Source organism: Notamacropus eugenii, chromosome Y, assembly GCF_028372415.1.
Source record: "Notamacropus eugenii isolate mMacEug1 chromosome Y, mMacEug1.pri_v2, whole genome shotgun sequence".
Lineage (NCBI taxonomy): Eukaryota > Metazoa > Chordata > Mammalia > Diprotodontia > Macropodidae > Notamacropus > Notamacropus eugenii.
The window spans coordinates 1,973,677-1,985,921 of record NC_092880.1 but is presented as its reverse complement, the minus strand read 5'-3'; the positions used below and the strand labels follow the sequence as shown (position 1 = coordinate 1,985,921).

At 35.8% G+C, this 12,245-nt stretch overlaps 1 protein-coding gene across 4 annotated transcripts in view; it reads right to left on the bottom strand.

The window, feature by feature from the left end:
* Positions 1-1,610: 1,610 nt before the first annotated feature.
* Positions 1,611-12,245, bottom strand: part of LOC140516579 (E3 ubiquitin-protein ligase Mdm2-like) — a 29,328-nt gene continuing 18,693 nt past the window's right edge. For 3 of the 4 annotated variants that reach the window (XM_072627515.1, XM_072627511.1, XM_072627512.1), the window contains 3 exons: positions 7,668-7,811; positions 7,144-7,221; positions 1,611-2,775 (listed from right to left, as the gene is read on the bottom strand). In XM_072627515.1, coding sequence (XP_072483616.1) covers positions 2,209-2,775; positions 7,144-7,221; positions 7,668-7,811 — 789 coding nt within the window. In that variant the 3' untranslated portion in view covers positions 1,611-2,208. The remainder of the gene's footprint in view (positions 2,776-7,143; positions 7,222-7,667; positions 7,812-12,245) is intronic. The other variant, XM_072627514.1, reaches the window with a different exon arrangement.

Sequence of the window (12,245 nt, the reverse complement as noted above, 5' to 3'; positions counted from 1 at the left end):
ATCTGGTTCACTACCAGTCTTCAATACAAGCAGAAATGGACTCCAGTTTATTTTATTTCCTTATCTTAACTTGCACAAACACATTAGTCATCTAAATTGGTGCAATAAAATTTCAAATTTAAATCAGCTTTCCAGTCAGCAAATAATCTGCAGTTCGAAGAATTCACAAACTAAGCAACAATCGTTATGAAGGTAAATCTGCTTCCAAAAAAACCAAATCATAATCTATTTGCTTTGGAGGTGCCCCTATGCAAAATCTTAAAAATGGATCACCTTCATTTGCATGGAAGAGCAGAAATTCATGTTAATATCAGTTTTATGTAATTGTGACTGATGTCCCCAACTTTTAAAACATTAAATTCAAGCATGTACCAATGGTTTAACTACATCTAGTAAATATTTTGACAGCCTAAAAAAACCAAAAGATTCTTTAAGAACATGCTTTCATTTGTGTAATTCCTGAATTTTTTTTAAAAACTGGACCTGGTTGTTGAAACCAAGACACCTACCTGGGGCCATATGTCCAGATTAAGATAACATAATGAGTTACATCTGAATTATGTTCAACTTGGTAGAAACAGATTTTCCCAATTCTAATCCTAATTTGAAGTGTGAAAAAGGTCTGGGGTAAGCTATCATTCATCCAAAGGGGCACTGCTACATTGTACTTGAGGCCCTTAAAAAGACCTGCCTGGTATGGTCCTGGTGGCAAAGGCGTATAGAAAGAATTATGATGGCCCCAACGATACCATTTTTAGGGCTGTATCCCAAAGGGATCATACAAATGGAAAAAGGACCCACATGTACAAAAACATTTACAGCAACTTCTTGTGGTGGCAAAGAATTGGAAATTGAGGGGATTGTCATCAATTGGGGAACAGCTGAACAAGTTGTGGTATATGAAAGTAATGGAATACTATTGTGCTATAAAATAATGAGCACGGGAACTTCAGGAAAACCTGGACTTAAATGAACTGATGCTAAGTGAAGGGAGCAGAACCAGGAGAATATGCTATGTACAGTTACAGTCATATTGTATTTTGACTAACTTTGATAGACTTGGCTAGTCTCAGCAATGCAAGGTTCTAAGACAACTCCAAAAGGCTCATGAGTGTAAAGGCTATCCACATCCAGAGATGGAATTAGAGTCTGAATGCATAGTATTTGTTCTCTGTTTTGTTTCTTCTTTCTCGTGGCTCATTCCATTCATTCTAATTCTTCTTTACCACATGACTAATGTGAAAATGTTTAATATGAATGTATATATAACTTATATCAGATTGCATGCCATCTTGGGGGAGAGGGGAAAATTTAAAACTCAAAAGCTTGTGGAACTGAATGTTGTAAACTACAAATAAATTTTAAAAATTTATAAAAGAACTATGATGGGCTCTAAAAAACATAAAGCCACCCTTTCTTTTGTATTTGTCTATGCAATATAAAAAGATCTCTAAATAACAAATGAAAACTATCAGGTTTTTCCTAGGAGATTTTCCCTAAGATTCTTGGAAGTAAGGACAGATAAAACTTCAAAGAATCAGAAACCTGAACTTATTTGCAACTCAAAAACAATCATTTTCATGAATCATCATCACATTTCACCAACAGTATTCAACTTAAATAATATTTATTAAATTTACTATTTACACAATTTTTTCAAAAAATTTCACACTCCCAAACTAGATAAGGAAATTACTTAACAAAAAGAAAGTCAATCTTCAAAATAACTAGTGATTCTTAACAGATGCAAACAGTAAAGGATCTATAGTTTCAATATAACCCGGTATGAGTGTTTATGACTTACTCTCAAATGATCTGACTTGGCACATAAGTTTTGGGAACCAACTAAAGCACAAAGAGGTTCAATGATTCATCCGGGGTCAAACGAGCTGTAAGTGTCCCATGCAGTATCTGACCTGCACTCTATCCACTACACCTGGCTGCCTCTATAAATAATACAAATGAAAACTAATAAAAATGCAAAAATGGAAAAAATAGTAATTAAAATGTTTTTTCCCAAAGGAAGAGAATAAAAAAATTCTTCCAAAAAGTAAATTGCATGAGATTTAACTAATATGAATTAGAAGTCATCCCAGAAAAAAAACGTACAAAAATAAAATTTTAAATAAAGTTCACAAGTCGTGTGAACATTCTTTAAGAGTTTCATACACAAGGTTCATACATGGTTCCATTTTTAGTACATCACATTTAGAGAAAATAAGTTAACACAATCATCTGAATTGGCTGCCTACACACTGGACAAGGCTTATTTCTCTTTTTCAGCTTCTTAGCACATGTAAAACATGCCATAAGATGTCCTGTCCTTCCATGAACAATGCATCCATTTTTAGGTCGGCTCTGACAGATGACACAGGGCTCTACTGTACTAGGGGGAAGAATGGATTCCACACTTGCTTCTTTGTCTTGCACTTCTTCCCTCTCAAATTCTCCAGCATCTTCCTGACTACTACAGATGATACTTTTAGATGTCGATGGCTGAGAATAATCCTCACTTTCTTGCGAGTCTGACGTCTGTACTATTTTTTCATCACTTTCCTCAACACATGAATCTTGAGAGTCATTCATTTTATCTTTCTTACAATCTGGAACATCAAAGCCCTCTTCCTCCCCTTGTGTGGGGCGTTCTAGTCTGCCTTTATCTGACACGTCACCTTTCCCCTCAGAAAGCCAATTCTCTCGCAAAGCCCAGCATCTATGGCAATGTGGTGGAAGTGGAGGGTTCATTTTATCACAGGAAGTACACTTCCAATAGTCCTGCAATGAAAAAAGAAGTAGAACTAGTTTCAATAGTTCTCAAATAACCAGAAATAACAATGCTAGTCATGCCAATTTATTCAGCTTGTTTGTTAAAAATCAGGTTTTGCAATAAAAAGATTTGGTAGCTTATTTTGTAAAACATTTCAAATTCTACCCCATTTTTAAATCTTAGCAACTTCTCCTGAAACCTGAAATTGTGGGTAAGTGGTCTTTTCACCTTTTGGAGATTCTGACGTGAGGCATTCTATTTCTCTTTGTTGTAGACCTTTTTTCAATAGGACTCCATCCTTATCCGTATCTGTCAGGAACCATCTGATACCATGTCTATTTTGATTGGGTAGTATTCAGAAGAATCTGTTTTAACTATTGCCCCCCCTCCCCCTTTTTGTAAAATAGAGAGTAATGCAATTTATAGGAAACTAGCCAACTTACATTTGTAGCCAGTTCCCACCTTACAAATGATTTTTGTTATTTTACAAATCAGGTTTTTTTGAAAGTGAAAATGAATGTCTTCATAGAAATATTGCTAGAAACAGAAGTTAGGTTCCCAGGGCAAACTCAGAAAAGTCTACTTTATAATACAGCCTAATTAATAATACTAGATATTGAGAACACTGAACAATGGAGAGGTGGAAAAGGCTGAGAGGATGGCTGGAATTATGAATGAAAATCATCTAATGGATCCCCCTCTAGTTCTCTTGCCCTGTGGAGAAGGTTAAGCCTAGATGAAACCTGTCTTTGACATCTTCATTACCATTGTACTTTCTCTCATTTCTCCCTCTATGTATCCTAATGTGATTCCCCCTTAGCATTTCCTTATATTATCCTCAACTCATATGTGCCCACCAATGTTCTTCATGTCCCCAAATTACCTATAATCCTTTCACTCTAAACAAAATTCTTCTTTCAAATATCAAGCTGCGTTAGGAAGAAAACCTAAATTAAAAGAAATTAATTCTGAGCCTCAGCAAACCTCCCAGGAGTGATAGCTCCATTTTTTTTCAAAAGGCTTGCAAATTCAAACGAATCCCTGGTAGTCATTTCAGGGACAAAGTGAAATGAAAATATTTAGTAAGCATACGTTTGGAAGAGAAAATATTTTGGAATGGGTACAGAGGTTACTAAACAGTCTGTTATCTTTAAGTTTGTCAACTGCTTAGCTCTAGAGAGCTAAACTAGAGAAAGAAGCCATAGTAATTCAGCAGTCTCTCTTCTTAACACTAAGCCTAACTTTTACTTGTTTCTTATGCCTCGAAGATCTACGATTTCACTCATGTGAGCATATTCTCACTGTATTGACATACATATGCTGCACCTTAGCACAGGGTTTCCGACTTATCACTTCTGGTGATAAAATTCTCTGATCTTGAGAGATCTTGGGTTGATCTTGAGAGAACAGACTAATAGTGCTTCACTTGGCCTAGACTTCTCACCTTGGTAGGAATTTACTAAATTTGCTAAAAAGTCTAAGTCTCACTGGAATAACTTGAAAATTCAGGATTACCTGAATTATATAACAAGACATTAAGCTAGGATTTTAGTGAAGGTCCCTCACTACCATCTTATGAGAAACAATACAGAAAACAAGTTTCAGTAAAACGCTTTGTCTGCAGGTTTGGTGTTTGTTGAGATGGGGTCAAAGAGAGAAGCAAGAGAGAAACAAAAATCAACCTTCCCTCCTGACTCTTTTGTTTCTGCTAATAATACCAAACTCTCAAAGGAGTGGAACCACCTCTGACTCCCCCCATTTCCTTCTACCCCCAAATTCAGTCATTATAGTCTCCTCATACTTCCTCTGAAACACAACATCCAAAAATTCTTCCCATTCTTATTGCCATTCAGGATCTTTATTATCTAGAGTAATGAAATGATTTAAACGAGCTTTCCACCAATCCATCCTGCACATTAGAGCCAGTGTTTCTCATGTCATTTCCCTATTCAAAAGCATCCAATGGTTTTCACTACCTACAACATAAAAGTCCAGACTCCTCAGCCCACCATTCCAAGGCCTCCACAACAGACAATATTTAAGAAGTGAAGTATTAACAGTGAACACAGCATTGTGCAAGATCCTGAGGAAGGTATGAAGTTGAGAGAAAACATAGCCCTCACAGAGCTATTCTAGTAGAGGCATAAGACATACATACTACTAGAATGCAAAAAAGTACATAAAACACTTGTGTATTAAGGAAAGATTTCATAACCAAGTGCTATGTAAAATTTGAGGGGAGAAAGTCATTGAGGGGAAATTAGAAAAATCTTTATGAATGATGAGCATTCTAAACTGAATTGGAAAGGATAGGTAGAAAGTCAAAAGAGAGGAGGAAGGGAAGGGAAGAGAATAAGCATTTATACAGCACCTACAATACGCCAGGGGCTGTGCTAAGCACTTTACAAATATTATCTCATTTGATCTTCACAACAACTCTGCAAGGTAGGTGTTATTTGTTATCCCTATTTTAGAGTAGGGGAAGACTGAGGCAAGCAAAGATTAGGTGATTTACCCAGGGTCACAAACTTAATAAGTGTTTGAGAATGGATTTGAACTCAGTTCCTCCTGACTCTAGTAAACCCTCTATTCACTGAGTCACTTAGCTAGATAGACATGCTAGGTAGAGAAAATGGCTTGAACAAAGGCAATGAGGTACAAGACACATTCAAGAGATACCAAATAATCCAGTTTAGCTGGAGCATTGAGTCCATGAAGGGAAACAGTATGAGGTACAGGTAGAAAAGTAGGGTGATCAGTATATAGATTCATATTCAGCACTTTTTGTGATGGTAAAGCAGAGTGTCCATCAAACGGACAATGACTAAATTGCAGTACATGAATGTAATAGTATATTGTTACACAATAAGAAATAGTAACTATGAGAATAACTTAGGAACAACTGCATAAAATGATACAAACAGATAAGTAGAACCATACATACAACTACAACAATGTAAATTAAAAGAAAAAAAAAACCTGAACCCTGAGTCACCAACAAACCAATAAGGTTCAGTCTGAAGAGAAGCTGGAGATAAGGGCAGAATGATGCAAACAATGTCAAATGCAGTTATAACTGATGGGTGAAAGCAAAATTCTTGACCAGTCAGGCTTAAAGACGAGAGCAGAGGCATCAAACACAGAGTTCACTGATGCACCACAACACTTCCAAGCACTCCCTGGAACCAGAATAAAATGTGCCTGGGAAATGTTACAAAATAAATAAATACAATAAAACAGAGGTAACATAAGTCAATAAGTAGCCCACAGGGATCTTGATGTAGAAATCGGTGGCCCCTATATTTAGTCTGACACCAATGGACTTTAAAGCACATCATCTCACAAAACCAAGCATGCCCAGTGTCTACAATGCTATCTTATAATATTAAAATGGAAGTCATAAAAGAATGTTAGGAAATAGTTTTCACTAAGTTCTTTTAAAATCATAACGGTATATGTTACTGTTTCTGTTAGGATGAGATAAAACTATTGCTAGATCTACTATGTGACTATGTACTTCAAAATTTTTATATACAGTATGTTATATGAAACAGCTTACTCAACTTGACCTCAACTATATCAATATTATGAAGTCATTTTAATTTTCTAGTTTTTGTCTTCCAACATTACAATGAAATTTAAAGTTTTCTTTTCAAGTCACACAGTATTATGGTGTTCTTACAATTCTCAAATACCTTTGATCTCAAGGATTTGGACATTCCCTCTAACAGAAATGCACATCACAACTCATCCAGGCCTTGCACCACATCCTTCCCTAAGTTCACCGTGGGGGGACAATCTTCCTCAGAAGTTGTTTGGCACAAGGATACTGAGTGCTGTGTCATCCCCCTGCCATCCTCTGTCCTCAAAATGTAGCACCCAGGCCACCTTTTTTAACCTTTTTTCTTATTCTACATACAAAGAGAGTATTTAAAGTCAGGTAAACACAGATATCCCTATGGTGTATACCTGATTTTATAATCTTTTCTCTTCTTTAGCATATGAAAATACACTTTACTACTAATCCATTCGTAGAAGGAAAGAATAACTAGCAATATTAACCAAATAAGAAGCTAAAACAACAGTTTTAACAAAATCTTTCTCAAAATCAGTTAATTAATGAACAGGAAATCCTAAGTGTGTGGCATAAATGTGAGCATTTAACAAAAAAATATTAATCACATTCCAATAAACAAATATGTAGCAACAGATGACTGCCTTAAGTCATTAATGTATATTGTAATGTTAAAAATAAAGTAAATTCCACAAATTTTTTTACTTCTTACAAAGTGGATATACTTTTCTAACCCTACTCTAAATTCACATCTCACTGTCATTTGCTTTTGTATCGCAGGAAATCAGAATCTTATACTTACAGCTAAGGATATTTCAGGATCTTCATCAAACGAGTCAGTGTCACTATCCTCTGCCTGATATAAGGTTACCTGGGATATCTAAAACAAGGCCCAACAACTCCATTAATACCAATCTATTACTTCATTTTATCTAAACAAGTTCCCTAGATTTACTAGAAGTGGAGTTTCGAAAATGAAGAGCTGACCCACAAGCAAACAGAAGCACAGCACTGGAGCTGAGCAGAGCCCAGACAGGCTCCGCAACTTGCCAAGGGCAAGTAACTTCACCTTTCTAAACTTCTATCTACAAAATGAGAATGATACTGCTTGTGTTAGCTACCTCTCAGAATTACAAGGTAAACAGACTTTGCTTTCATGCATGAAGGGTGATGAAGACAAAGATAAAGAAATTTCTGGAATTTTAAATGAACCAATACATTCAAAAATCGGGATTAACATTTCAATTTGCTGTACAGAATGCACTAAAAACAAGGAAAACACTTCACTTATTTCTTAAGCAGGTATGTTAAAAAAAAAAAACCCACCTCATCATCTTCATCTGTGAGTTCTTGTCCTTCTTCATTGTGGCTATAATCTTCTGAATCAATAGACTCAACTTCAAACTCAACACTGAATTGGTCTGAAACTGAATCATCTGAATTTTCACTTAATACACCAGTATCAATATCCTAAACAAAAGAAAAGGAATTTTAACTCAAGCAAAAAAAAACGATCCACAATTTCCTAACTGCTCTCCCTTACTTGTCCAATCCCGCCCCCACCTTAAAATCCAATCAGCACATCAAACTAATTCTTCCAAAAACACTTTGTCATTTCCTTACACAAAATTGGACAAAACCTAGACTCCTTATCCTGACATTCCAGGCCTTCAAAAACGCTAATATTTAAAGCTCTTCTTACACTTGATAACCTCAAAATGAACCATCCTCTCCAGGCAGACTGTCCCTACCTCCAAGCCTTTGCTTTAACCTTTCCTCCTATTTGAAATGTTTCCTTCTTCTGCTCCCCAACCACATCCCACTCCTCCACAGTCCTTGAGGGTCAGCTCAAGTTCCATATTCTTGGAAAACCTTCCCAATCACACATCTGAAAATTATTTGTCTCCTTTGAATTACTGAATTACAGATGTACTATCTAATTTTTCCAAAAGATTATGTATTTGAGGACAAAGACAGTCCTCTATACTTTCTTGCCTCCCCCACAGAACTAGTACATGACTTGTGCACACTTGGGTCTTTAATCTGTTGACTTAGAAACATAAACTTTATACAGTTTAATAAATAGGATTACAGGTTGAATTTGGAGAAGTAAAAGAATGGTCCAATTTACATAATTCTAGCACTTACCAGAGGGCTTGCCCAGAAAATACAAATAACTGGCTATGTAAAATAGTCTAAATTTGAGACTATTTATAAAAAATCCTGCTAAAGGTTCTCAATTTTGAGACAATTGCCTTTCCCAGCTATCTCTGAACATTTCAGAAATCAGGAGAAACTAACGTTCATCACTATTATGTGCCTTATACAAGGTACAGCTTAAAGATGAGTTTTTGGACTCTGAGCCAAAGAGCTATTAAATTTGTTAACCAAGGCAGGTGTGACAAAGACCCTTACTGTGGAATGAGATCTAGTCACATAGCTGAGTGTCAAGAACTGGAAGTCAGAAAAACTGAGTTTGAATCTTAGGTCAGTCATTAACAACCGAGTGACTGTAGGCCAATCACTTAACTGCTTAGGTTTCAGTCTCCTCATCTGGATTATGAGGTCTACTAAAATATTTCTAAGGTCCCTTCTTGCTTCTCAATTCTATCACCTATGAAAAATGCAAGTAACATCTTCTTGAAGAAATCAATGGAAACTATATGACACTCATTAACCACCACAGCTTCCACGGATTTTGAATCTTTGCACAGAAAATGCAAGGATCACACTTAAAGAAAATACTTTAATGAGATGATCAGCCAGTCCCTAGCGGATGCTGCCATATCCCAGAGAAGGCAGAGGTGGAATGGGTAATTGTTTTCAGCATACCACTTCTTTAATCAATCATCCAGAGGTGGCTGGAGACACTCTAGAAGCTTGATTATAATTACATGGCCATATGCTATTAGAAGTCCACATTCTTCATTTGTAACACAGTCTGATTATGGCACCAGCAGCTATACAATTCAATAATATAGCACTGGCACTTATGAAAATAGTACCAAGTTTGTACAGCTCCAGTCCTAAGTGCAGCAGGTAAGGACAGCCAGTTCAGTAGCCAGCATGACTGATGTCACATTTCCCTAGCTTGGGGGAGAATTCCAACCAATGAATTTACCAACCCTCCCTCAAAGAAAGCCTTTCCTTCTTTTCTCTTCTCCCCTCCCCTGCCCTTTTGAATCACTATGATTTGTCTGTTATACAGATGAGTTAGAATCACGTCTAATTTTTCCCTGACAAAAATGATTCCAGCCAGGTTACAAATTTTGAGTGTGTAGCCATATAAAGAGAGTTTGAGGAAATAATCTTTTTAAACTTCTTGCATATTGAGAGAATTTTAGCCCTTAGTTAAGAGAATAAAATATTTTAGGCAATTTAATCCTAGCCCCTTTTCTACACTACAAATTTTGGAAGTAGAAATGAAGGTTTAAATGCATAACAAGGAAAGAATGCTGCTATGCTCTAATCTCATTATTTTACTGGAGGGTAAAGGTGAAGATGGGCAGCAAAACATTTGCTATTATTTCCTAAGTTCTTTAAGAAAAAGCAGGAATTAAGAAATTTTAAAGAAGTGCCTCTCAGGAGACTGGCCTGCATATTGGACTTACAGCTGATCGCATGTTAAAGGAAAAAAGGAGTAACCAAACTCAAGGTAGGATGAGTTTGCTGATTCTCCCCAGCTAACATCCACCTTAATAGATCAGCCTAATTAGATACCTACCTTACCAAGGAATGGAAGAAAAACATTTAAATAATACATAAATGTGTTAAGCTAGAAACTGGATTACTGTACTTCAATTATTGCCAGAATCGTAAGGTGATTCTTAGATGTCAATTTAAAACCATATATTATTTTCTACGCTATCTGAAATGCTGTATCTCAGCTACAAGGTGGGTGCTACATATGTCAATCATACTAAAAGGAATCAACAGTTTCCAAATGTCTCATATATACAAAAATATTGACAACAGTGCTTTTAGTTAGTAACAAAGAACCAGAAGGAAAGAACATCCTTATATCTTTTTATTCAGAGATTTTAAAAAGATAACAATGGTTCATTGAAGAACTCTGCGTATACCTTTTTAATCTCTGCAGTTTTATAACTGAGCTGAGTATTATTTCTCAAATATTCTTTTGCAACTCAGCTTTTAGAATTTATAAAGCATTTTAAAAGGGAAAGATTCAAAACGACATGCATTCAATTCACTATCTATTTGCAAGCTGGTAGGCATTTCCTATTCCTAATGAAGTATGCTGCCTATGTGACTTTTTTTGGCATAGGACATAAAGGGCAGACTCTCAATCTGGCAAGAAAAAAATTATGCTTTATGTCTAATGCCCAACAAATTGACATCAGTGGGAGAAACTGAAAACATCCACTTTGACATTCTAACTATTAAGTATGAATAGAATACATAAAAGAGGTCACAACTACATGGATGAGTAGCTTATGAATAAAAAAGCTGGCTGTGTTTGGTTTCATTGTATACTCAAATTATTTCAAAAGATTCTCAAAATCAACATAAGCAAATATACCACCATGAAGATAACTAGCTTATGTCGCAATATCTACTACAGAGAGTAGTAGAGAAATTCTACTGAAGAACTTGACAACGTTCTTCAAGATAAATCAATATAGACTTTGAAATTCAACAACTTCAATACACAAGTGAACACAGGTAGAAAGTGAAAACTACACTGGCAAATATGGCTTATGATCAAAAAATTAAAAGCCAAAGTGAAAGTAGACTCCTAAAAATTCTCATACAAATCTTAAGTACAGTCGTTTAGAAGAGCCGGAAAGGCACTAAACAGGGCAAGAAACATTAAAAATTTAAATTTGCCATTTTTCAACAGACAGGAAACAAATCACATCAAATCAGCTGTCTGTGGAATCAGTTGACCAGATAGAGCAGAGGCTGAAGTAAGCATCCAAAAAGGATAAAGGTATAGACACTGCATACAATTACAGTAGCTCCTACAAATCCAGAACACATAAAGTAGACTTAAGAAATTGGATATCACCATTTCTAGCCCAATCTCTCATCTCAATTCTGGTCTGTCCTTAATTATATTTTATTAGCATTTAGGTAAAAGGGATAAAATTGCCCTTATTTCATTTTAATCCGATTCCAACCTTAACACACAACAATCGCACTCAACAAACAGGCTCTCTTTAAGTTCTATTAGTTTTCTAAAAATTCCAGTTCCCTCTTCCTCCCCTTTGAGATCAGTATTAAGAGTGCTTACCCTTTCTCCTCTCTTCCTATTCTTTGTCGTTTGTTCTCCATTTTCTTCACCTTTGATGCTTATAATCAATTTCTCTTCTTCCCTCCTCCCTTCTCCCTCACCCCTAAAACGATCTCCCTAGAGTGATTACATTGAGTTAAACTGTAAAACTCACTTTGGTTTTCATACCTTGACGATGATCTGCCTTCTTGTTGCAAAGCTGCCTTAAGACTGGCTCTCTCCTCCACAAATCCTTGAAATCCCCGTAGACTCAAAATGACCACCTTTTTGTCTTCAAAAAGATTCTATTAGAAACTTAGCACAAATGGAAAACTAAACTGGATTTGGGATGAAATTTTATAGCTTTAATTTTTTAGAACTAAACTATTTCAGATTCTGTCCTTTTTCTTGTTTTGCTAGAAATGTTATATAATTCAAACTGATGTTTTCTGGTATGAGATGCTTTTCTCAGTGACTTGCAAAATCATCTCTTTATCAGGGCAGTCGTGAAGTCTAACAATGATGTATCTAGGCAAGATTACCTTAGGATTAACTGTTCCATTAACTTATAATCTGTCCCTCATTTTCAATATATTCTCAGATTTCCCTATATAGTTTCCCAGAATGTCATCTTGTTTTCTTCAGCTTCCAGAAACTGAGAATTCTGATAT